The sequence below is a fragment of the Corylus avellana genome, chromosome ca5 (genome assembly GCF_901000735.1).
Source record: "Corylus avellana chromosome ca5, CavTom2PMs-1.0".
Taxonomy (NCBI): domain Eukaryota; kingdom Viridiplantae; phylum Streptophyta; class Magnoliopsida; order Fagales; family Betulaceae; genus Corylus; species Corylus avellana.
This window is the reverse complement of record NC_081545.1, coordinates 33,999,754-34,026,107: the sequence shown is the minus strand read 5'-3', so window position 1 is coordinate 34,026,107 and position 26,354 is coordinate 33,999,754. Positions and strand designations below refer to the sequence as shown.

Sequence of the window (26,354 nt, the reverse complement as noted above, 5' to 3'; positions counted from 1 at the left end):
AGCCCTCCAATGCAAGGATGAGGTTCTAACTGGTGAGGACGTCTCTGCAAACGTAAGACAATTGTTAATACTTATCCCTTCCACATTGGATTCTCTCCTAGTTCAAATGACCGAAGTACCCCCCTCATGCTACGATTGGCGAGTGCATGACCGAAAGGCCAAAATTGAAATTGCCGAAGGCGGCGGACAAATTGTAATTGGCCACGGGGTTGAATGCTGACTCGATAAAGTCATTAGGTGAACCATCACGAGCAATGGAGACCCCACCCTGACCATGTGGCTTCAGATTGCTTTTGTTGTCGCTGCCAGGTGGCAAGCAAATTCTCTCGCAATCTGTATCTACGATTAACTTTAGAGGCAGTTTTTTTTAGTTGAAATAATGCTATATTTACTCTCATTTTTTGATACTTAATTTCTTATATTTATATGTAATTTTTAAAATTATTATTATATTTGTATTTGATTTTTATTAAATTTTAATCTAATTATAATTTTAAAAAGAAAAATGTTAGGTGTTCTTTTAGTATTTTTTTTGTATCCTCTCATCTATGACGTGACTTTTAAAATTATCGTTAAATTTGAGATTATCATTATTGATTTTTAATCTATTGGTAATTTTAAAAGTCACATCACAGTTAAAAAAACACCAGAAAAATACTAAAAGAATACCTAATATTTTCCTTTTAAAAATCATATATACGTGTGAAGAATTGGGTGTGACAAATTCAAACTAAATAAAACTAAAGAGATAAACAAAATCAAACTAAATAAAACCATTTATTTAGTTTGTTCATCTCTCTATAAGAGATAAACAAATTCACCATTGAATGTATGGACCCATATGTAAATTTCACAAATTCAATAATAAATTTACAAAAGTAATGAACAAAAAATAAAAAAATAGAAGAATTCATAGCATCTTTTGGGTTTATGGCTGATTTTTATGGAGTGAGCCTTTATGGTACGTAATTAGCACCAAGCTTATTTATCTCCATATATACCAAGTTTCATTGTGAATTACTTGATAGTTCAATGGATGTATATTTCAAATGAATGGTATAATGTAATGTATTTATATATAATTCCACTTTATTATGACCTTATTATAGTGATAAGTTTTTTTGTAAAACAATGGTATAATGCCTTTTGATGTGGTTCACCAATGTAGGTGAGGTCATGGGGAGGGGGAGGAGGGCTATACCTATATAGGAAGAGGACACACAAAAAAAAAAAAAAACACGAGAAAGACATTTAAGGTAGGGGTGAGCGTCGGTCGGTTATGGTCAGTCATGAAAGAAATTTTTTTGTTTCGCCCCAAAGTCGGTAAAGCCGGTAAATTTATCAACTTCTTCCGCCAAGCTTTTGTTCCGTCACCGATAAGTTGGTTAAGATGTCGGTTGGTAAGTCGAAATGAATTTCGGTAGAAATATTGTTGTTGTCCGCCCATTTTGTCGAGATAGTTGAGGAAGAAGTTTTAATGTTTGAGACGTTTTTGTAGAGAAGGAGAAGAAAATGAGCAATATTTTGTTTTTCATTTGGGTAAACAAATGGGCGGTGGAGATGACATCTTGGAGCCTTGGGAATAGAATTAGGCGTGAATGGGGAGCATGGAGTATATGGACAAGTGTCCGACAACATCTTGAAATAAGACAAATGAAAAAAGAAAAAGTAGACATTATTTGGGAAAGTGGGAAATAAAATAATACAAATAATAACAACTTTTGTAATAAAAATATTTGGGGAAGTGGAAATAAAATAAGACAACAATAATTTTGCAATAAATAAATGAATAATGTCAGTCGAATGTCGCATATGCGTTTCATCTTCTTCTTCTTCTACCAGCACCAATTTCTTTCTCCATTACTTCTCAAATATTGCAGAGTCACAATTTTTTTTTAAAATTTTTTTTAAGCCGCAGAGTCACAGTTGATTCATCAAGGATATGCGTTATATATGTATTAACAGGTATTGTCGGTTTGGTGTCGGTCGAAAACCGACTTATGTAAAAGCTCTTCCGCCTACCGAACCGACAATGTCGAAAATCTTAAAAGTTTATCGCCTACCAGCTGGCAAGTAGTCGGTGTCGGTCGGCGTCGGGGCGGTTCCGGTCAGAACACGATCGGTTGTCGGCTAATCGGTGAATTTGCTCAGCCCTAATTTAAGGTAAAAAAAAATAAACAAACAAACTATTGTACTTTAATAAGCATCATCTATTTCTTTTATTTTTCAATTTAATAGAGTGTAATAAATTTTTGGGAAAAGTCAACCTATCCATCTCAAATAATGTTTACCAAATTTTCAATTGGGAAAACATTCTCTAAAACTACCAAAAAAATTATCAATGTCCTCTAAAGTAAGCAAAAAGACAAAAAATATCACAAATTTTTGTCAAAAAAAAAAACAAAACAAAAATATTCCAATAAATTCGAAAAAATAATAACAATTTTTGTTTCTTTTTTTTTTTTTAAAAAAAATTTACACTCTCTTTCTTAATTTTTAAAATTTTTAAATTTTATTAAGGGTAAAAATTAATAATTTTCAATAGTTTGAGTAAGACATAATTACAATTAAAAATTTGAAAAAAACTTTATTAATTGAGTAATAATTCGAGGAAATTATATAAAAATTTTCATAAACTTTTTAATTGTCATTTGGTCGTTGGTGAAATCATAAATAGCACTGGATGACATGGCGATGTTTATCCGGCAGCACAGAGCCACACGTGCCACACGTGCCCATCATGCATATAATAGGAACCGTGAAGCAACGAATAGAGGAAGAAACTACAGCCAATTTCGACTTCGCCAGACTCCCAAGTGGCCTACCAAGAAAAGAAGGAAAAAAAAAAGTTGATCTTGTACAGTGGACTTAGTTGTGTATATGTAGGGGAGTCCGGCTTCTTTGTGCTGCAGAAAACAGAGACTCCATTGAAAGCCTTTTCTTTCTCCCTATATATATATATATTTGAGAGCGAGAGAGATGGCGATGAAGGGTGCTGCTACTTCTGCGATTAAAGCCGTTGCTTCCTCAGGGGTCACTAGGAATCTCCATGTAAGAATTTCCTTTATGCATGTGGTTCTAATTTTGATGTCCATGAACCAATTTTGAATTTGATTTGCAATACTTCTGATCTTCTTGTTGTTTGCCAATTTCTTTGTTTCTTTTCTCTCCAACTTTGGGGTTGAAATTCGTATGATCGGACGGTAGTAAATGTTTGGATTATTCGTATTGGGTGATCGTTGATGTGTGGAATCCCTTCCCACAACCAGACGGTACGTCACGATCTGGGATCACTGATCAGGATGATCATACTTGGGTTGGGTGAGTCACACGCAAAAAGTGTTGACTGCCACAGATTATTATGATAATTGATAAAGCAAAGCTTATGGGGATAACCATTGAATATCTTCACGGGCCCGCTACAGTATTTTTTTAGTTATTATGATTAATTAATTATATTATCATCAGCAATCATTCAACTCAAACATCCCGAAGCAGCGGGTATAATTGAGGATAGCCTTATCCATCCGGACCCACATTATGAAGCTTTAAGGGACAAGTTTAAGTGAGATGCTTTTTATATTTATATTTAAATATTAATTAAATAATATTTTATTTTAATTAATTGAAATTGACGTTGCCACCTTATGCATGTGACTTTCATGAATGTGAAAATAAAAAAGTAAAAAAGTGGGCACATTCCAATTATTAATTGTAGGCCTTAAGCAACAGCCTAAATTGCCTAAGGGTTGAGTTAGCACTGGCCTTCTCATAAGTTTGAATTGGCAGAATATTGATTGAGTCATTGATTTTTCCATTTTCTACCGGCTTAGGTTTTTGGGATAATTGTGAGTTTTTCGTGATGTCGAAGTAACTTGACCTAATCTAAAAGTTAAAAAATCCACACTTGTGATTGTTAATGCATTTGGGTAAGTGTCTTGTGCTTTTAGTTTGAAAAAGTGTTTTTGATAGAAGTGTATTTTGGTGGGGTCTGTATTTTTGTGAGGTCATGTTTATTTCTCTCAATGTGAACAGGCTTCTCCTGGAAGCAAGAAAATCGTGGGGGTGTTTTACAAGGCCAATGAATATGCTTCCATGAATCCCAATTTTGTGGGTTGTGTGGAGGGAGCTTTGGGCATACGTGACTGGCTTGAATCACAAGGCCACCAGTACATTGTCACTGATGACAAAGAAGGACCAGACTCTGGTCAGTATATTGTCAGATGATACCATCATACTTACATAAATTTGTTGCACATGATTTAAAGTAATATCTTGCTCTTCACTCTTCTCTCTTCACTTATATTGTAGCATCTCTTACATGTATATGTTGTAAGTTTTTATTATTATTATTATTATTTTCCTTTGAATTTACTTGTACCGTGATATCAGAACTCGAAAAACACATTCCCGATCTCCACGTCCTCATATCTACCCCATTCCACCCGGCCTATGTTACGGCAGAGAGGATCAAGAAGGCCAAGAATTTGCAACTGCTTCTCACAGCTGGAATCGGGTCTGATCATATTGATCTGAATGCTGCTGCTGCTGCTGGATTAACAGTTGCAGAGGTCACAGGAAGCAATGTTGTTTCAGTTGCAGAAGATGAGCTCATGAGAATCCTCATTCTTGTCCGGAACTTCTTACCTGGATACCATCAGGCTATTAATGGGGAATGGAATGTTGCAGCTATTGCTCACAGGTCTTATGATCTTGAGGGAAAGACAATTGGAACTGTTGGTGCTGGACGAATTGGCAAGCTATTACTTCAACGTTTGAAACCTTTCAACTGTAATCTCCTTTATCATGATCGTCTCAAGATGGACCCTGAATTAGAGAAGCAGATTGGGGCAAAGTTTGAGGAGGATCTTGATGCAATGCTTCCCAAATGTGATGTAATTGTCATCAACACGCCTCTCACTGACAAGACAAGGTATTTATTTCATTGCTTGTCCAATCACTATTTTACTGCTAGTATTTTTGGCTCCTTTGAATTTACAGAAAATCACTTTACAACAGCTTTCTGTAAAGTGATACAGAATACACGACATTGCCGGGATGATCTCAGTTTTGTTTAGATACCATGTTGTGATACGGTTTGAATCTGCCTGCTGTTGAATGTCATGTTTCTGTTTCACTTATTTGCTATCATTATATTTTGGAATTATGCTCTGAAAAGTAAAACTTATGAGAATTTTGATCTTGTGAATCAGAGGGTTGTTTGACAAAGATAGGATTGCGAAGTGTAAGAAGGGAGTCTTGATTGTTAACAATGCTCGTGGAGCAATCATGGATACACAAGCAATTGCTGATGCTTGCACTAGTGGACATGTTGCAGGTAACTGAAGAACCGGCCCAAAAATAGATACTTTATCTTTGTCAGTCTCCTCTGTTTGGCTTATGGATTTGCTTTGTTTTCTGATTCTCCAGGCTACGGAGGTGATGTTTGGTACCCACAACCTGCTCCAAAGGACCACCCATGGCGCTACATGCCAAACCATGCTATGACCCCTCATATTTCTGGTACCACCATTGATGCACAGGTAGTGTCCTGTTCTCTTTTGAATTTTCTTTTCCATTTCATTTGTTCAATTCCCTCACCATGGAATTTTGTGCAGTTGCGATATGCTGCTGGAACTAAGGACATGCTGGAGAGGTACTTCAAGGGTGAAGAATTTCCTCCACAACACTACATTGTCAAGGAGGGTAAAATAGCAAGCCAGTATCAGTAAAAGCTTGTACTTTTTGTGTGAGCCGTCTCCTAGACGGAGTTTCTTGTCTGCTGATCACGTAATAAGTCAGCAAAATCCTGAAATAAATGTAATCTCTGTGGGATTTGACAAACAGTTTAATGCAAAGGTTTCAGCTTGCTTCATGCGGATGTCAATCAATTGGAAAATGAATTGTTTGATATTGACTCAAAGTAGAAATTGGAGTTGGCAACATGTTAGATGTTAACCCCGTAAAACAAAATTGTCTTGAAATAATTTGAAAATCATGATAAAATCAATATCAAGCTTGTTTGAGTTCATCGAGTTTGTAGCATTCTAATGACAAAAGAAAAAGAGCAACAAACTCAAATGATTCGTACAGGAAATATGACAGACAATACCAAATCACTACATTTATTCACATCCAAAGGCTGATTAGTATTAACTACCTTGGATTCCTATTGATGTCTTGATGGGGCTGAGTCAGGCTATGGCTCAGTCAGACTTGAGAGAGCGCCTGCGGTTCCCACCGTTTAGGCCTTTCCTGTGCGGCTACCAGCGAGTAGGTGCTACTATGGTCACGTACAAGTAAGATAGCCACAATTAGGATAGCTACAATTGGTCTCCCCGACTTACCCCTTTTGCTTAAGAAAAAAAAAAAAGAAGCCATGTATGTTAAGGTGATCAAATTAATTTATTCATTTACTCAATTTGTCTCTGTATGATTGCAAAAAGCAATTTTTCTATAATTTATATTTTCCAAAAAAAAAGGACCCTTTTTAGTAATAACTTCCACATTTCATTTTATAAATGAATAATTATTATTCTAATATGATGCATTTATTACCTTTTTTTTTTTAATTTATATTTTTGTTCGAAACCCTTTTAAATTAATTCATCATATGACATACTGTGGCTATTGGATCATCCATTTTTTTCACTTGTTCTTTTACTTTTGCTAAATATAACATGTTAACTTTTTATTTTTCTTTTTATTTTTATTTTTATTTTTTATTTTTTTTTTAAGTGTGAAACGTTGTGATCATTGCCAAAAGGTGTTACTTGAACTAAAAGTCATTCAATTTAAAAAATATCATATTTTCAAAAGTCCGAGCTACTAAACAAAAATTGTTTAAATAAAATTGATGCAAGAGCAAATCAATTCTTAAACTAAATTATTTTTATTCCAAGGGCGTCTTGTCATTCAGTTTCCTATAAAGGGTTAAAGGCTTCTAAGCCTTGCCTTCTAATATCAAAGAAAAGAGATGGCTAGAAAATGTATTGGAATATTTATGGTGGTTTTGATAGAGTTGTGTATCCTTATTGCGGTGAAAATACAAGCAAATAACCTTAACTTCACCTCTTTCGCTCATTCAGATCCCATCATGATTTCTCGTTTCTCTGAACTTGATGAAGCTCAAAACCCAAAGCATCATGAACAAGAGCCAAAGCCAGACCGAAAGCTGGAGCAACAAAAGCTAGAGCCAAAGTAAGCATCATGCGTTACAAAAAAAATTGAAAGTCGTATGAAAATACACAAGGCAATTATTGGACATAGACATCTTGGCTATAGTAAGTGTCTCTATGCCGGTTTTCATGCCTGCCGTCTCACAACCTCCAATTATGAGCCTTATGACGTTTTTGAAAGTTGCATATTTGATTGCTGGTATGAACACGGTTGGAGAGGTCTCTATAAGACTTTTGCACCTTGTTTGGAACTTTGTTATGAAACGCATATCAAGAACTATCAACACAATCCTTGAGCTCCAATTTTAGATTGGGTAAAGATTTCTTAACTAATCTCTCCTTAATTATCTCCATGTTCATTGAAATAATGCATTATGCACATACATATATGCATGAAAAACATATCCATATGCCTTAAATGCTTATCAATATCCTTAAATGTCATAAAAAATGCCTCTTTAACTCTACATTATAATTTTGAAGGTGACAATAAAAGGTTTATTATAAATATTTATTTTTATTTACCGCAAAACATTGAACATTGTTTATTCCACATGAATCTTTACGTGTGACGTCCCACATTGCTTGAACATGGAAAAGATGATGTGTTTATATGAAATATACTATCTCTAAATGGTATGAGGCCTTTTGGGGGTAAACCCAATAAGAAAACCGTGGGGGCATGGTCTAAAGCGGACAATATCATACTACTTGGAGCAGGGATGTTACATATGGTATCCTAGGCATAGAAAATATGATGTGTTTATGTGGAATATATTATCTCTAAATGGTATGAGGCCTTTTAGGAGTAAAACCAATAATAAAACTGTGCAGACTTGGCCCAAAGTGGACAATATCATACCATTTGGAGCAAGGATAGGGGTGTTACATTACGTGTACTAGAAGTTAAATTTATACAAGCTTTTTAAATTATGGAGCAGAAGTTAATTTATTCAACCTTCCTAATTTATGGAGCATTTAATTAGCAATTTCAATACTTAACGGAATGCAAAACATATCATTTTTTTTCGGACAAAGTTTTCCTCCAAACTGGGTTGGAGGAATTTCCTCTAACCTAGTCTATAAAGGTAACATGTGTCACTTTTTTTAATAACATGTAAGATGCATATGAGTTTTTAATAAAATTTATTCCAACTTTGTCCTTACTATTAAAAAACTATGTGCATCTCACATGTTCAAGGAACACGTGTCACCTTTATAGACTAGGTTGAAGGAATTTCCTCCAACCTAGTTTGGAGGAAAACCTTGTCCTTTTTTTTTTTTTTTTTTCACTTATTAATAATTGTCAAAATGTTTGTATTAGACTAGTTTTTTGATGACAAATATGTATGGATTGCCAAAAACAAAAACTGATAAAGTAATTTTATTTGAATTGAAGGAATAAAGTATAAAAAATTTGTTCCAATAAATGAATATTGTGAATAGCTATGTATAAAAATTTTATCAATGGAAATGTGTACAGGCACCACAAGTGTAATTGACTTTTATTTTTTATTTTTTACTTGTATTTTGTAATTTGATCAAAATTTTCACATACGGAGTATTCTATTTACTTAACAAAAGGCACATATTTCCACGCACTTCACTATGCATTTTATTTATTGAACTGCGTCAGTGCGTTGCACACTTACAACGTGCTCTGTTTCAGGTTCAATTGGAAGCTTTTTAGAGCAATGTACGAGACTCTGATTTGTTACATAGAAGTTCTCAAATGTCTCTTGTTTCAAATAATATTTTTTTTATCCTTTTTTTTCTTCTTATTGTGGAATAATATGAATCATGGACACTTTACTAAATGATTTGTACTATTGTATATTTTTGCTTTCAAGTGATGTTGATTGGACTATTTTGAATCCGAAAGTATGTTATGTGTGGTTTGAGTTTTATCTGGGGTTTGTTGATCTTGTTTGAAGGTTTTAGTATTCTTAGGGTAGCACCCTTAGCAAATAAGGGTTGAATTAGTTAATAGTTTGGACTATTTGGCGTAAAGAATTACAACCCCAACAAAACTAACACGGTTTGTTAAAATGAGAACATTATGAAATAAAATTAGCTTCAATATTGGCAATTATAAAAACTAAACAAACCTCATCAGCCTTGTCTAGTAGTTCCCACTTAGACAAAATAATTATAGGATCTCCAAAGACGCAGAAAAGAGTATAATAAAAAAATAAACTAACCACACAAGATATCAAGATTTAAGTGGTTCGGCTTAATAATCCTATATCCACCGGTGAAGACAACTCAGAAGAATTCACTATCAAAATATGGAATACAAAGGTGGTAGGGAGAAAAACAAGTCAAGTCTAAAGCTTCAATATACCAAAATCTCACTTTCATACAAAAGAGAAAAAAAAAATCAAAAGAAAACTCTATTTTTCTCTAAGTGCCTATGCGACACACTAAGTTGCGAGGACAAACGAAGTGAGACGTGCGACTCTCTTTCTCCACCTTACGTAGTGCGCTTCATTTCTCTATTTATAGAAGTTGGAGGTTGATGAGTTATCATGGTTGCAAAAGGAAAGGACTTCTATTCCATCCAAAATAAGGATTGACAATGTCATTGAAAGAGCTCCAATACTAAACCAAATACAAAAGGTGTTGGGCCCCACTCTCTGGCTTAAATTTAAGTTACTACACAACAAATCTCCACCTTGACTTGAATTTTATCAAGTCCCCAATGCAAAACTCTTCATGACTTCTCCTTCAACACCTCTAAGAGTAATCACAAACTACAAACAACAATCAATTCTTAAGAACAAGAATTGGTTTAGTCAACATGTTCGCTAGATTTTCCGCCGTGACAATTTTATTCAATATGATATGATGATATCTCCCTGTTTCCCAACCACCCAAAGAAACTGATATTTGACATCAACATGTTTGGTTCTCTCTTGATTCATTTGATTTTTGGTCAAATGTATTGTGCTTTGGCTATCACAAAATACAACACTTTCATCCTGATGTAAACTCATACCACTAACTAGACCTCTTAACCAAATTGCTTCTTTCATTGCCTCTTAAGCTGCCAGATACTTTGCCTCCGTAGTGGACAAAACAAGTGTCGATTGTAACCCCAATAGATCTTTGTCGGTCTCCTATATTTGGCTTATGGAATTGCTTTGTTTTCTGATTCTCCAGGCTACGGTGGTGATGTTTGGTACCCACAACCAGCTCCACAGGACCGCCCATGTTACATGCTAAACCATGCTATGACCCCTCATATTTCTGGTACCACCATTGATGCACAGGTAGTGTCTTGTTCTCTTTTGATTTTTCTTTTCCATTTCATTTGTTCAATTACCTCACCATGGAATTTTATGCACTTACGATATGCTGCTGGAACTAAGGACATGCTGGAGAGGTACTTCAAGGGTGAAGAATTTCCTCCACAACACTACATTGTCAAGGAGGGTAAACTAGCAAGCCAGTATTAGTAAAAGCTTGTGCTTTTTGTGTGAGCCGTTTCCTAGTCGGAGTTTCTAGTTTGCTGATCATGTTTGATATTGAATCAAAGTAGAATTTGGAGTTTGTAAAACAAAATTTTGTCTTGTTTTGAAAATCAGGATAAAATCAATATCAAGCTTGTTTGAGTTCATCCAGTTAGTAGCATTCTAATGACAAAAGAAAAAGAGCAACAAACTCAGAAGATTCATATATGAAATATGACAAACAGATATCAAACTTAGTTTAGTTTATCCAGTTAGAAGTATTCTAATGACAAAACGAAAGAGGGGAAAGTTAAAAAGCTTTGCCAACTCTTACTAGCATTATTCATAATTACTCAATGGAAAAATACCATTTTCATTGTTTTCTCAACATGGACAATAGAAGTTTGAGATATGATGCTGCCAAAATGGCATAAAGATAAAACTCTGCAGTTTTCCTCTCAATACTTGGTCAAAATAATTACTTTCTAATTACAACAACATCAAAAGCAGAACTTCGATTAGGTCTCTTGGTTTTGCTTAAGGAATTCGAGGTCCTTCATTTGCATTTTTACAGCTTCTTTTGTCAAGGGCTTCGGCTCCAGGACATTGTTATTGTCACTGCCTTCAGCTACTCTCCTTGACTTCTCATCGACAATCCTCTGAATCTCTGATTGCTCCACTGTTGGGAATACAGAAGCAAGCATGATGGATAATAGACTCTTATCTCTTTCCTCAATAAGGTCCCTCCCAAAGCAACAGACATAAACTGCTTCAAGAGCCTTCTCAACTCGAATCTCCATTGGGATGGTTGGAGCAGCAACCTTTGACTTCACCCGTCTCTACAGTTTGAAAGGCATTTCGTATAAGAATTTATCAAAGAATAGCTTAAAGGTTTCAAGCCTCACCAGATCAAGGAATCAATTGTTGAATGGAACAAAAAGCGCACACAGAAATATTTGGTATGATGCCAGTTGTTTACTTCACATAATACTAATTGTTGTTTTTTTTTTTTTTTGAGGTAATACTAATTGTTGTTGAGATAAACAAGAAGTAGAGTCTCTAAGTGATGACTTGTCAGAATATTACCTTAACCCAAAAACATACCTATGGGTTTGATTCGACAATGTTACATTAAATGCTCACTTTTGTTGTTATTATTCAATGTGGGTTTTATCAAGCATGAATTTCTTAACATAGAATTATTGCGACTCTTGATGAGCTAATATAATTATAACCACCAGCATTTTACACTATCTTTGCCCCTTTAATTGTAGTATATAAATAACAAATTTTAATAAGTGAGAGAGACAATTCAAAAGTTTTGAGATTACTATGGATGAATCATAAGGTTGTCAATTCGCTGACTCTTTCTCTTTAAATTTGCTTCTTGTCATCTCCTTCCTCTTAACAATAAAGTCACATGACAGTGGGGAGGGGCTGTGATATGTATAGTTTCATATGTTTTAATCAATCTAGGAGGACATACACTTAGAGATGAATCCTTGACAGCACCTCTCTTGTTTATATGCTGTGACAAGACACATGGCATTGATGGCTGTTGCCGTCAGAGCATTATCTTTGGTCATAGTGTGTCTGTAGACGGGCGTAATTGCATAAATACAATTTGATGTTTATGTAGGACATGATATTGGTTGATATACTATGATACACATGTATAATGCAAAAAACAACCAGTAAAAAGAAAAGAAAAGAAATCAGATCTAATTGAAATAAAAAACTAAAATGATAAAATGCACAGAACAGTTTGGTCAATATACATAATGTACTAAAATTTGTATTAATAGATTATCTTATTGGTTTTCTGAGTATATATATGGTATGGATAATAAAGATCTGTTTACATCCTAGAAGGTTTTATGACTCAAATTACAGTAATCATCCTCTTCTTCTACTATGGTTGCAACAGTTGCAGAATGGAGAATAATAACTAAGAGTGTCTCAAAATATTATCTGTTTCTCTTTCTTTCTTTTTTTTTTCTTCCCTTAAACGATGGGGGATGTATAATCATAGTACTTCTGATGAAAAGAAATTAGGGTATCTCTATGTATTGTTCACCCAACAAAAAATTGAAGATAAAAGAAAGTATTGTTCATATAGGAATAAAATGGCAAATTGCATATTCCAAAACCATTTCCCAACCCAGTCCCCACAATATCAGTAAAATTATTAACATGGTTTTTTTTCTAGATTATGGGTATGAATATGACTAGTTTTGGTTATGCAAGAATTTACACTACCTTATCTGAATCAACTTGGGTTTGTTACAGGGTTCCAGAATAATTTTTATTAATTATGAGAAAAAAGGGGATCAGATGAAATTAGAGCAACCAACCTCTTTTGCTTCATTCATCATAGAAAGGAAAGTCTCCTCTTCAAATTCAATATCGTTTGAAATTCGAAGCCTGGCTACCCCCTCCAAAATCTCCTCAGATTTGAGAAGCCCTGCACCAACGGCTGCTAGCCAACAACATAGTAGAACATACAAAGGATCCCCTGCCTACCCAGAAAGAAATCTCAGCCTCAAACTCAATCCCAATACAAAACTTCATGAAATTTAGAGTACTAAGCAATAACGTTCTTGTCTCGTCAAAACAATAAATCAAAAAGCTACCTATAGAATGAAAACTCCAACATTTCATGCAACACCAAACCATTAGCAAAGATTATTACCCGGCCTCGTCGTTCTTGGAACTCATAGAAAGCTCTAGAGTCAGAAATGCTACACTTGTTGCCCACACGCATTCTGAACTCAGTAAAATCAATAATTTCACCGCCAAGGCCACCTTCGTCGCTCATAATTCTCGCTATTAGGCCAACAACAGGGAGGGAACCGATGACCTTGCTGGCAAAACCGGATATAGAGTTGGGATTCTCCATGTAAGCTCTAACAGACAAGACCCCATTAGAGTTTGGCACTTTTGGCCTACTGGGTCTCGTGGGATTGCCATAAACCTGGTGGAAGAATTGCAGCAAGGGTGAAACTGGCTTGCAGGTTATGTTGGTGAAATGGGTTGCGAGGTTGGTGGTGGGAGAAGATAGAGTGGAAGTGGGCGTCGACACAACCACCATGGTTATGGTAAGTGGAAGCTATTGGCCCCTCGTTTGTATTATTGTATATACGTTATCTGCGAGGAAATGATTTGTCGGATCCCGCTTGTGTACAGCACACGTGCTGTAGAAAATTTTAACGGCCCAGATGCTACTAAATAGAATTCTGGCATTTTTGTTATGGTGATCCGATGGTGAGGAGGATGGGGCCCATCCTCAGACTTAAATAGAATTCTGTCATCCCCATGGTGGGAGACTATACCGTTCTCTCACGTAAGAGCATGTTTGGAACTGTTTTTTATTAATATATTTTTTAAGTAAAAAAATGTTGGTTTTTTTTTTTTTTTTTTTTTTTAAGCTTTTACTGAAAGTCCATTTTCGTTATTTTTTGACTTTTTAAACTCTTAAAAGCGCTTTCAATTTTTTTTTTTTTTACTAAATGTATACTTTTTTTCTCAAATGCACACCCACTCACCCAGGCCCTAAATCCCGAAGAATATATTCTGAAGGCGTGGCAGCACTTTTAAGTAAGACTTCTCTTATATTTAAGAGAAATAATAAAAACACAATTTTTTGGCACAACTTTGTCCTAACTTTTTTCTTCTGTGGTCATTTAAAAATAAAATAAAAATAATGAAGCAATAACATCCTATGTGGTCTTTTTTATTTGGTTTTGGTTTTTTTTTTTTTTTTTTTTTTTTTTTTTTAAAAAAGGTCTTTTTCTTTATAATAATGACCTTTTTTATAAAAAATATGACCATTTTTATGAAGAAAAATATCATTTTTTTTAAAAAAAAATATCAAATAAAAAAAGAACCAAATAGGATGTTATTGCTACAAAAAATATTTTTTATTTTGTTTTTAAAAAAAATAAAAAATAAGAGAAAAATTGAGTAAAAAATGTGTTAAAAAATTGTGTCTTTATCATGCTTCTATATTTAAATACTAATTAAATAATACTTATTTATATTTGAATGTTATATATTTTTATTTAAAATCCATTCTTCTCGTTTGATGGTATGGTAAATTATTAAATTAAGTTTTTAGTTAGTTCTATTGTAATAGATTCTAGATCTCCCACAGAAAGATATGAACCGCAAAACACAAAACCTTGAAAGATAGAGAATACATGCATAGGCTACGAAGTGTTGAAACTTGAGAGGCAAAATATACCTACAATTTTCATTGGCTAATATTTAGGACCTTCTTCTTCTTTTTACTTTAGCTATTAAATAATTAAATTTGATTATTGCTAATGTGGCGGTGTCATGTGGATTACTACATCAATTTAAGTTCACGTAGTACTTACCATGTTAATTACTAAATAATTAAATAACATTTTGATTGAGTGTGTAAGCTAAGAATTGATGCCATGTTATTTGAAGTTACCATGCATATGTATATAACTCTGAATTTAAATACGTTTTATTCCTTCCAAAGTCATATAATTCAACTAGATCAAGTTGATATATTTTATTATCTTCATATGTCTCTTCATAATGTTAATACCCGGTTACCATTTGTAAAAAATTCGTTTGAAGAAAACTTTCTTTAGGCGAATGTTATACGATATGGAATTTTGCATTGCTTAAACACCGAATTAATACATTGATCAAAAGCCATATATGTTGATGTTATCAAATTAATTTATTAATTTACTCAATTGTTTCTTCATAATTGCAAAAGGCAATTTTTCTATAATTTATCTTTTCCAAAAAACACAGACCCCTTATAGTAATAACTTTCATATTCTCACTTGATAAATGAATAATAATAATAACAATAATATGATACCTTTATTACATTTTTTTAATTAATATTTTTGTTCGAAACCCTTTTAAATGGGTTTATTGATCCGACATATTGTGGCTATTGGATCATCTATTTTTCACTTGTTCATTTACTTAAACTAAAAGTCATTAATTTAAAAAATATCATACTTTCAAAAGTCTCAACTACTAAACAAAAATTGTTTGAATAAAATTGATGCAAGAACAAACCAATTCTTAAACTAAAAATATTTTTATTCTAATTGCGTCTTTTCATTCAATTTCCTATAAAATATTTAAAGGCTTCTAAACCTTGCCTTCTAATATTAGAGAAAAGAGATGGCTAAAAAATGTATAAAAATACTTATGGTCGTTATGATAGAGTTGTGTATCCTTATTGTGGTTAAAATACGAGCTAATAACCTTAACTCTACCTCTTTCGCTCATTCAGGTCCCATCATGATTCTTCATTTCTCTGAACCTGATGAAGCTCAAAACCCAGGGCATCACGAGCAAGAGCCAAAGCCATACCAAAAGGCGGAGTATTATGGGCCAAAGCTACCATTGCCTAGTTGCATTACAAAAAATTGAATATTGTAAGGAAAAACATAAGCCAATTCATGAACGAGGAGCTATCATGAATGCCTATGGATATTGTCTCTTTGGTGGTTTTCAAGTTTGCCTCCACAGAACCAACGATTATGGGCTATCAATTGTTTTTGAAAGTTGCATATCTGATTGCTGGATTCACCACGTTTGGAAGAATCATAACTATGACGTTATGCATTTTGTACCTTGTTTGGAACTCTGTTATGAGACACATATCAAGAACTACCCACACAATTTATAAGCTCCAATTTTAGATTTAGAGCAATGTACAAGACTGGGATTTGTTACATAGCAGTTCTCAAATGTCTTTTGTTTCAAATAATGTTTTTATTTTTATTGTGAAATAATATTAATCATGGACGCTTTACTAAATGATTTGTACTATTATGTACTTGGGTTTTCAAGTTACGTTAATTGGACCATTTTGGATCCAAAAGCATGTCATTTGTGGTTTAGATTTTAACTGGGATTGGTTGATCTTGTTTTACCTTTGAAGATGTTAGTAGTTAGTGTAGCACCCCTAGCCCATAATGGTTGGATAATTGGATTAGTTAATAATTTGGACTTAAGAGGCTCAAAGAATTACAACACCAACGAAACTAAAACGGTTTGTTAAAATGACAACATTTTGAAATAAAAATTAGTGTCTGCTTTTTAAAATTATCACTAGAGCAATATTCAATAATTATAATATAAAATTTAATGATAAATTTAAAAGTCACTAATCCTCCTTATAATAACATTACTCATAATTATAATATAAAAAGTAGGGGGAGGCCTATTTAATATTTTTATACCACCTACGAGTCTCAAAATATTTCGATGCCACACTCCGTCTGGCAATGGACTTGGCTCAAATCCTTTTTTTTTTTTTTTTTAAATAAAAAAAAAAAATTAACTTTTCAATATTCTTATTTTTTATATCACATCAATAACTTTTTATTACTATTCAAACAGAAAAATATATTACAAAATAAAATTTTTTCATAAACAAAATTAAAAGGACAGTTTTTTTTTTTAAAACTGGGTTGGAGGACTTTCCTCTAACTTAGTCTATAAAAATGACATGTGTCTTTTTTTTTAATAACATATGAGATGCACATGAGTTTTTAATAAAATTTATTCCAACTTTGTCTCTACTATTAAAAAAATATGTGCATATCACATGTTCAAAGGACACATGTCATTTTTATAAACGGAGTTGGAGGAAATTCCTCCAACCCAATTTAGAGGAAAACTCTGTACAAATTCAAAACTTCTATTTACTTTACATCATAGATTCATAGCAATCACTTTCAAACTAAAAATTACTTGCCAAGTCTATTGTCATATGGAGCCCGGATTGATTTGAAATTTTTCCCATAATTTTATGAATAAACCTCCTATGCCGGTGGGCTGCAAAACATCACTTTTGCAACTCCCAATAGGAAGTTGACACCTCACCGAAAGCACAAAAAAATCACAAAACTAACCTACCACTTAAAACACTAAATTTTAAAGGTTTCATCTTTTTCTTTTTCCTCACCCATCTTCCAACAAGTCCCATTTATTCTTCCTTATCCTTCATTTCTTCTTCCATATCCTTCTTCTTTATCCTAAATTTATTCTTCCTTTAACATAGAAAGATAGAGAAAAGAGAGATGCTGTGAGAGAGAGAGAAAGACCCAGCCATAGAGATGCTGCCGTGACCCAGCTGTGGGTCATGCCGATGGTTTGGTTTTGTTAGCCAACGCGGTGGTTTGATTTTTGGTTTTGTTAGCGTCGGGTTTGGTTTTTTGGGTTGGCTGTTATCTAGTGTTTTGATCTTATTTTGTTAAAATGCACTTGCTGATGTGTAATCACATGAAGGAATGCTGCAAAACACCCTTTTTATTCACCGACTGCATAGTAGGGCTCTCTAATTTTATTTAGTAAGAATTCAAAATAATAATAAAAAAGCCAAATTGCAGAGAATGTTGTGTTCAAAACAAAACCCCTAATTCCCACTCCCCGGGAGAGAGGCAGACCAGAGAAAGACGAAAGTGAAAGAGAAAGAGAAAGAGAAAAAGCCATGGGAGCTTATTGCAACGACGACGTCTCTCTGTCCCCGATGTACAGCTTCACTTCCTCCCAAGATATCAGGCTCTCCAAGCACGTCTACGACAACGTCCACGGCAACATTTACCTCGATCCCGTATTTTTCATATATTCCTCTCTTTTTCTCTTTTCTTAGACTGTGTTTGGTCGGAGGATTTTGATACATTTTTCATTATTCGTTAATTAATTCTCTTCGTTCTTGTACATAGTGCAATGCTAGATATTGGTGTTAAATTTTGTACTAAAAAATGAAATCAGAAAAAGTTCCTGGCTTGATGATATTCACTTAAAGGGTATTTAGTATAATCACTGTGTTATCTATTGGACGCAGCTCTCTTTGAAGTTTATTGATACCCAGCAGTTTCAAAGGCAAGTTAATTTTTTCTTTTATTTTCCCAGTAAATTTACTGTGTGCTTTTGTCACTGCTTGCAGTTATTTTTGGGTTATTGATTTGATTGATTTTCGTATCGCAGGCTTCGTGAGTTGAAACAGCTTGGTGAGTTTGCTAGTCTTTTCTTTCAGCCATTATGGGAGGCCCTGCTATTAAATACCAATAGAAAATGGTGAATTTAATCATTTAATTAATATTCTAAAATTTTCCTCTCTAAAAAGAGCACTCAATAGGTAGAATATACTGACACAACTTATCCCAAAAGCTTAAACCGGTAGGAAATTATGAGTTCAATTATTTAATTAATATTTTAACATTGGCTCTCGAAATTTCATATGTAATCATTTGGTTTTGTTAGTGAATGTTGTTTGTCACAGATTTGGGATTTATCAATTACTTGTATAGAATGTAACACCCTGTGAAAAATTCTTTAATCTGATTGAATGGCATAAACAATTTATATTAGTTGAAAGCAATAATTTGATTTTAAAAGTTTGCTTCACCAACATTGATTTTTATCCTCCCTGTTTTTTCCCTCACCCTGACAGTTGTATGTAGTAAATAAGTAAGGGGTTTTATTTTTTTTTGATAAGTAAGGGGTTTTATTTGGGCGTATTAGGCCTATAGTGTGTCTGTGTATGTGTGTATTTGGCCATGATAATATAGTGGTTCTATCCTCCCTCTTTTTACCCCCACCCTGATAGTTGTATGTAGTATATAAGTAGGGAACTTTATTTGTTGTTAGGTTGTCTCTACACTTGTAGTAGATATCCATACTTTATATTAACACTGTGATGCCTTTGATGTTGAGTGTAACCCAAGCATCAATATTTTATAAAATAATTTGTAAAAGAAAAAAAGAAAAAGATATTCGCTAATCTTTAAGCAGAGATCAAACTTGCTAACTTGTCAAATGTTTCATGTGTTTCAGGTTTGGCGCACCTGGTTTATCCAGGCGCCATGCATTCAAGGTTTGAACATTCTCTTGGGGTGTATTGGCTTGCTGGTGAAGCTGTTCAAAAGCTTAAAAATTTTCAGGTATAAAATTGTTTACCGTACTAACTCGTAAGCGCATACTTTGGAGAATTTGAGGACAATCTGTATATTTGATTGCTACTATTGCAGGGTTCAGAGCTTGGTATTGATCACTTTGATATTCAAACGGTGAAACTTGCAGGTAATGAATTGTGTTTCTGACATGCTGCTTGTATTTTCTGTCAATTGAGTCCCGTTTTTCATTCATCCAATTTGTAGGGCTTCTGCATGATGTGGGCCATGGGCCTTTCAGTCACTTGTTTGAACGCGAGTTTCTTCCTCGGGTACTTGATGGTCATTGGTACGTTTTACTGGAATGCATTTATCTCCCTTTACATTTCTAGGGGAAATGTGTTTTTCTCCGAATCCTATACATTATAGTGTTTTTTTTTTTTTTTTCATTAAAAGATTAAAATAGTTGAAGCTTGTTTTCTATGCTTTAGCAACTTCTTCCTTCTTTATTTTCTTTTGTAGGCATAATTTTCATTTGTTTTTTGTCTGCTTTCTAGGTCTCATGAAGAAATGTCAGTGAAGTTGATTGACCATATTGTTGATGATCACCATATTGAAATTGATCATGAAATGCTTAAAAAGGTCAAGGTAATCTGTTTTTGTTAAGCTGTCTATTTCTTCTGTGTTTTTGTTAACTATCCTAGTATTCTTTAGTTGGATTTTTGAATTTTTAATATGGAATAAGTCAAAGAAACTAGTGAAATTGTTGAATATTCTCACTAAATAATTGATGAATGATTACTAATAACTTATTTTGTAAACATTTCCTGATGTTATAGTCCCCATGACCTTAACTTAATCTGTAAGTGTTGCAAGTGAATGATTACCAGTACAGTTGCTTTATATTTTTGGAAATTCTCTGTTTGTTACTAGACTAAATTTCATGGGAAAGTGAATTTCAAACGAGAAAATTGTGTGATCAAACCTGTCTTTTTTGTTTTTATTTTTTCTTTTCTGCCTCTTATCTTCGGTTTGCATGTTGCAAGAGGACTAGGGTGTGCTTTGAGGGTAATTGCACAAACAATATTGATTTTCTGTTTCCATGATTTATATTTTATTTTTCTGGGCAGGAGATGATACTGGCAAGCTCTGAATTTGCACCGCCAAAGGTAACATATTTTTCTAGATTCTCCTTTGTTAGACATATTATGATAAATTTAGAAGATTTTTAGTAACTCTATGTTTTGTTCAGCTAGTTTCATTGTCCTTGTCATTTCATATTTATTCTCATTTTTGACGCTGCTATTTGTATGTAACATGTAGAGCTCAGGGGAGAAGCATTTCTTGTATGATATTGTTGCAAATGGCCGAAATGGAATTGATGTGGACAAGTAAAATATAGTGACTTTCAAGCTTGATTTTGATTTTTGTGCTTGTTTTGACACTATTGATTCTAGATCTTATCCTTTCAACTAATTAATAATTTTGCAGGTTTGATTATATTATCCGTGATTGTCGAGCTTGTGGTCTTGGATGCAACTTTCAGTTTCAGAGGTTTCATTGAAATCTTAACTAACTTTATTTCTTAATGGCTCTTTGATACTTTTTCTTTGGAGATCAAGTGGAAGTAAAAATGAATATGAAGATGAAAGTTTTCTCCATCATTGTACATTTTTTTCTTCTTCCCATTTTCAGGTTAATGGAGACAATGCGAGTATTGGGTGATGAGATTTGCTATCGTGCTAAGGACTGTTAGTATTTTTCAGTCGATTTCACTTATAACATTCATATTTAATCTTTTTACATATTTTTTTACTTATCAAAAAAAACATTCATATTTAATCCTCGCTATCTCCTGCTTAGAATTGGTAATTTTGCTAGATCTTACCATCCACAAGTTATTTGCCACTCGAGCAGATCTGTATCGAACAGTTTATACACATTCAAAAGTAAAGGTAAAATAGATAAAGTTATCCTTCAATCAAATAAGGTTTTCATGGTGAGGCACAGACCTTCCCCTCCCCCCACTCCCACAAAAAAAATAAATAAATAAAAAATACAGACAAAAATATTATAGTTTAAACTTTCATTTTTTTATATGAGATTTTTCTTTTTGCAGGCAATAGAGCTTATGGTGGTAGATGCAATGTTAAAAGCTAATGATTATCTAGAAATTTCATCTTACATTCAAGATCCTTCTGAGTACTGGAAGGTTTCAAAAGCTGGTTACTAGAACTTTGATGTATCATAATCTATTGTTCGTATCATAAACTTTGTTTTTATTCTTTGGTAATTCAGCTGGATGACACGATAATTAAGACTATCGAGACCGCTCCAAACCAGGAATTGAAGGAATCGAGAGACTTGATCCTGCGTATTCGCAGGAGGAATTTGTACCAGGTATTGGAGCTTGCTGATAACTCCTTTTGTACATTAACTTAACGTACAATGTAAGAAATAATGGCTATATATGGATCTATTCTTGTAATTTCATAACGTTCATGTTTCCAGAATGTCAATTAACCTATTGTTCTACACTTGTACGTTGTACCTTTTGAAGTTTATAGTGTTGTGTTCTTTTCTGTGGCAGTTTTGTAATGAGTATGCCGTACCAAAGGACAAACTAGAAAATTTCAAAGATGTCACTCCTCAAGATATTGTTTGTTCCCAGGTCCTTATTCATACCTTTCTATATACACATGCCTAAGTGCTTGTGCTCTTTGCTAAGGGTGTATAAGTAGAGTCTGTAATACTGGGTTTCAATTTCATATCATAGAGAAATGGTGGAATGATACTTAAAGAAGAGGATGTTGCTGTTAGCAATGTCAGGATTGATTTGACTCGTGGAAGGCATAATCCTCTGGAAAGGTACTTGATGAATTTGACTGGCCACTTGTTCTTTAACCTTTATTTTCTTGGATACAACAATTTTAAGTTATTAATGGTCTACCTTTTCCCCCCTTGTTGGCGCATATATTGTCTTCCAGAATCAACTTTTTCAAGGTACACAAATTCTCTTTACGTGCCTTGGCCTTATTGATTTTACTTTTGTTTATGCATAATGCCCTCAGGCCCGTAATGTGACTTGATTAGGACTTGGAATCCTTATTTTGAGTAGCATGAATAAGATGAGATAAGTGCGTGTTATGAGTGTTGCAAAATGTAGATCATGGGAGAATAACCAGACTTTTCAAAAGCAAGTTGTGGGCTTGTTCAGCCAACTGATAACTAGCTTGCTGGTAGTATAAAGAGAGAACCTTGAAATTCACAGTTTCCACCCCCCCACCCCCCCCATTAACTATTGATATAAAAGGTAGAAATTACTTGTTCTCTAATTACTAATTTAACCAGTAGCAGAAAACTGGTTGTGCAACAACATTGTTTGCTTTCCCATTCTCCTAATTTTTGCCTGAAGCTGGCTGGGTTACCCCGAAATAAATAAAATAAATACTATGATACAGTTGATGTGCATTGCTTCTCAGTCCTCATTCTCAGTAATGAAGATTTTCTTTTTCTTAATTCGTAAGCTGCATGTCATGTCTTTGGGTATTGTAAACCTGGCATTTATGTGCTTTTATCTGATCTTTGGTAAGCAACATTTCTGACCTGCTCTGAAGATTGCAAATAATGTAAAGTCAGTTTCCAAAGCACACTGGGACTCAATTTTCAAAACTTTTCCTCAGTTAGTAAAATGTTCAGAGATAACTTTTTTGTTTATTGGAAAATTGTCATAGCTAAGCGCTAGTTCAAACTTCAAATTCAATTCCTTTTAGTTGAAGAACATGGAGAAAATGCAGTAACTTAGCAGGCAGTTTTTAAGTGTTTTGGGGGATAATTATTATAGTTATAAATCTCCTATTGTACAAGCTATTTTGAAGAAAATCAATGTAGGAAAATATTGGTTAGATAGAATGTAATTGTATTGAAAATGAGTTCGATTGATTTCTATTGTAGGATTTCTTTGAAGCATTTTAACAGGCTTGGTTTGTGTTCAGGATTATGAGAGCGAGGATAAGTTTTCGATACCTGATGATCGCATTAGTCACTTGCTGCCGACATCATATCAAGATATGATAGTGAGGGTGTACTCTAAAAAGCCTGAACTGGTCTGTATACTCGAGTAGCTATCACAGCTTGACCACAACGTTTCTTTACTTTTGTTCTGTTTGCAGTAACATTCAATTTTTCTCTATTCCAAATTACAGGTGGGAGCAATCTCTGAGGCTTTTGAAAATTTCCAGTTACGGACATATGGGATTAAAGCACAAGTGCATGCGACGCCGGAGAAGAAGAGACGCCGTCTATAAGGCTGTCCATGGTGGTTTGCCTCTATAATTTTTCCCATAAAAATAATTAATTGAATATAGATATGTGTATTTGATGGTCAGTTTTTTAACTTGTATAATCAAGTAAATATCAATGAAGCATTTAGCTTCCATCTAAAGATATGCCCAAAGTTTGACGGCTCTCTCTCTCTCTCTCATTTTGTTTCTAGAGAAATGTGAACACGAATTCCCTCTTTTACAGTCCCAAGTGATTACACCTTAATGTGGTGGTTGCCACTTTAGCTATGGGAATGATTTTAATGTGGATTTTTTTGACGGAAAGTATCATGTTTGGAAGTCCGTTTGAAAAACAAAAATGATTGTTTAAAAATGTGAATTTTTTTCACCTTTTGAAACCGTTGGCAAGAGGTGCCTTTTTAAAAACGCAACCGAACAGCAATTCTACTAAATTTTAAACTGCATTTTTAAAAATCGAGTTTTCATTATCTACTTTTTGAAATTGCCAATTTTGAAAACCATATGTTTTGAAATCGCTAAACCAAACGGACATTGTGCAATCAATCATATGATATGGTGTCATTCTCTCAGTAGTTCCAAAGCCATAAAATTTCCAGCTGATCTGCTTTCAAAAGATTTGTGTCATGAGATTGAGGATCAACGTGGTGTGTGGTTATGGGTTTTCGAAGTCTTGGGAAGGAGGGTTTGAGAGAGAGTGAGGTTGGTGATAGATATATATATATCACGGGAATTAGTGGCTGGTCTGTGAGATCTCTATCAAATGCTACCTTTAGAAAGACCAATGGAACTCTGGCCTCGTGACCCTCGAGTCCTCTTCTTTTGATGCTGCATGAAGTCAAAAAGGGTAGGCTTCACGGGCATGTTTTCATCAGAGTAGCTGCCTCTGCCTGCAGTCATGGGAAAGATGGTGCACCAAATCTACGTCTTTGGAATTGTCCCTCTAGTACAGGTTTTCTCGGTCCACTAGCTGGGACTTTTAGCTGCTAGGGTTTTCTGCCTACTTTGGGCCACCCAGGGATTGGATTGGATAGGACCAACATAATGTTAAACATTTCTTCTAGTCTTTGAATTTAAATCTTTAGAGAAAATACAACCAACTTCTGGAGGTAAAATTTCTTCAGTTCTTGAGAATAATCTTTGTGTCGGTTGGGTAGAAAGCAAGGATACCCCAGTACTGTCGGTTGGGTAGAAGTAAATGCAAATGCATCACTTTCTCTGTTCAATAATGTTCTCTCTCTCTCTCTCTCTCTCTCTCTATATATATATATATATATATATTTTTTTATAAGAAGAATATTTTGCCAGAGTTCAAAATTCTACTTTTACTGCTTCTAAATCACGTCCACCAGTAGAAAGTAATTCGAAAAAATGCAACGAGTGATAAGCTTCTTGAAGTCAAGAAAGTATTGTCTTCAATTTTTCAACTGGGATCTTTTGTAATAATTGTGAGAGCTTTTGGATTAGATCTACTTTCTTGACACGTCTACACAAAGAAGGAGGAGGAGAAATTCGAACTAGTGATTTTCGCTTTATCAAGCGTGGTCCACAGCCGATTGAATTACCTCTTGGGGATGATAGGGTCTACTCGCTTAAGCAATGAGCTCCACTCCATCGGAGGCCTCTAACAATTAATTGCAGCCTACAATTCAAATAGAAAAAATGCAAGAGATCTCGATCTTTTGATTTTCTTCATTTTGACTGAATAGTGTTCATAATCTTTTTTTTATTTTTTTTCTTCATTGGAGAGAATTTGACCCCCATGTAGAGCTATATTAATTATCATAGTTTTGTCAAGTGAAAAAAAAAAAAAAAAGAGAGAGAAACAAGGAAAAATAAAAAGGAAGCCACATGGAATGGTGGGAAGCATCAAAGATCAGAATCTCTCTTCTGCTTTTATTTTGAGGGTGTTCTTTCGGCATCAGAACTATAAATTACTCTCAAAATGTACTTGAAATGCCGCATGTCGTCATATTGCTGATGGAAAATCATTTGGAGCAAAAGAAGGTGGCAAAAAAAAAAAAAAAGGGTTTCTTATTTGATTAACATACTTGGAAGTAGCTGTACATCTGATCCAACCTTCCCCATATCAGCAAGTTTGTCTAAGTATTGTTTTTTAAAGCTATGATTTTCTTTATTAGGTGGGAGGAACACTCATTTGGAGCCATGGAAGTGTCTATAAAGTTGTCAATTGCATTGCTGGGGTTCATTAAAAATCATTTGGGGCACAAGAAAGTGGCACAAGTTCTTATTTAATTGGTTATTTGAAGTGCCTTTGCCTCCAATCCATCTTTCTGCATATCAACAAGAGTGTTTCAGAGATAAATGCCATTCACTACTTTTATAAGCTATATGATTTTTGGAGACATGAAAGTAGGCTAAAGATTCAGTACTTCTATATAGATCTCCTTTACTGCCTGCCTGTATATCTTTGTATTATAGCAAGCAATCATGTAGCAGAACTCCTCCACTCCAGTATGGAAGACACGGAGAATCCTTGACCACTCACTCACCCACACC

The 26,354-nt window shown here is 34.1% G+C and overlaps 3 protein-coding genes across 4 annotated transcripts; 2 read left to right on the top strand and 1 right to left on the bottom strand.

Annotated features, from left to right (window-relative positions):
* Positions 1-2,786: 2,786 nt before the first annotated feature.
* Positions 2,787-5,875, top strand: LOC132180435 (formate dehydrogenase, mitochondrial). Its single transcript, XM_059593252.1, has 6 exons — positions 2,787-3,051; positions 4,036-4,207; positions 4,393-4,933; positions 5,214-5,338; positions 5,431-5,543; positions 5,619-5,875. Exons 1-6 carry the CDS (start codon positions 2,980-2,982, stop codon positions 5,730-5,732), a joined length of 1,137 nt encoding a protein of 378 aa, XP_059449235.1. The 5' UTR covers positions 2,787-2,979; the 3' UTR covers positions 5,733-5,875.
* Positions 5,876-10,940: 5,065 nt separating this feature from the next.
* LOC132181222 (photosystem I assembly factor PSA3, chloroplastic) lies at positions 10,941-13,759 on the bottom strand. The gene is made up of 3 exons (XM_059594340.1): positions 13,323-13,759; positions 12,985-13,149; positions 10,941-11,469 (listed from the first exon to the last, which is right to left on the bottom strand). The coding sequence occupies exons 1-3, from the start codon at positions 13,719-13,721 to the stop codon at positions 11,149-11,151; spliced, it is 885 nt and encodes a 294-aa protein (XP_059450323.1). The 5' UTR covers positions 13,722-13,759; the 3' UTR covers positions 10,941-11,148.
* A 3,884-nt stretch (positions 13,760-17,643) lies between these two features.
* LOC132180800 (uncharacterized) lies at positions 17,644-24,001 on the top strand. 2 transcript variants are annotated; one of them, XM_059593757.1, is made up of 19 exons: positions 17,644-18,251; positions 18,486-18,523; positions 18,629-18,651; positions 19,478-19,584; positions 19,672-19,723; positions 19,801-19,882; positions 20,091-20,181; positions 20,664-20,702; positions 20,857-20,924; positions 21,025-21,087; positions 21,229-21,284; positions 21,415-21,488; positions 21,653-21,745; positions 21,832-21,933; positions 22,124-22,204; positions 22,310-22,401; positions 22,521-22,536; positions 23,529-23,639; positions 23,739-24,001. In XM_059593757.1, exons 1-19 carry the CDS (start codon positions 18,129-18,131, stop codon positions 23,838-23,840), a joined length of 1,413 nt encoding a protein of 470 aa, XP_059449740.1. In that variant the 5' UTR covers positions 17,644-18,128; the 3' UTR covers positions 23,841-24,001. The 2 variants fall into 2 exon arrangements, with proteins under 2 accessions (XP_059449740.1, XP_059449741.1); XM_059593758.1 differs by lacking the exons at positions 17,644-18,251; positions 18,486-18,523 and having other exon boundaries at positions 18,540-18,718.
* Positions 24,002-26,354: the final 2,353 nt, after the last annotated feature.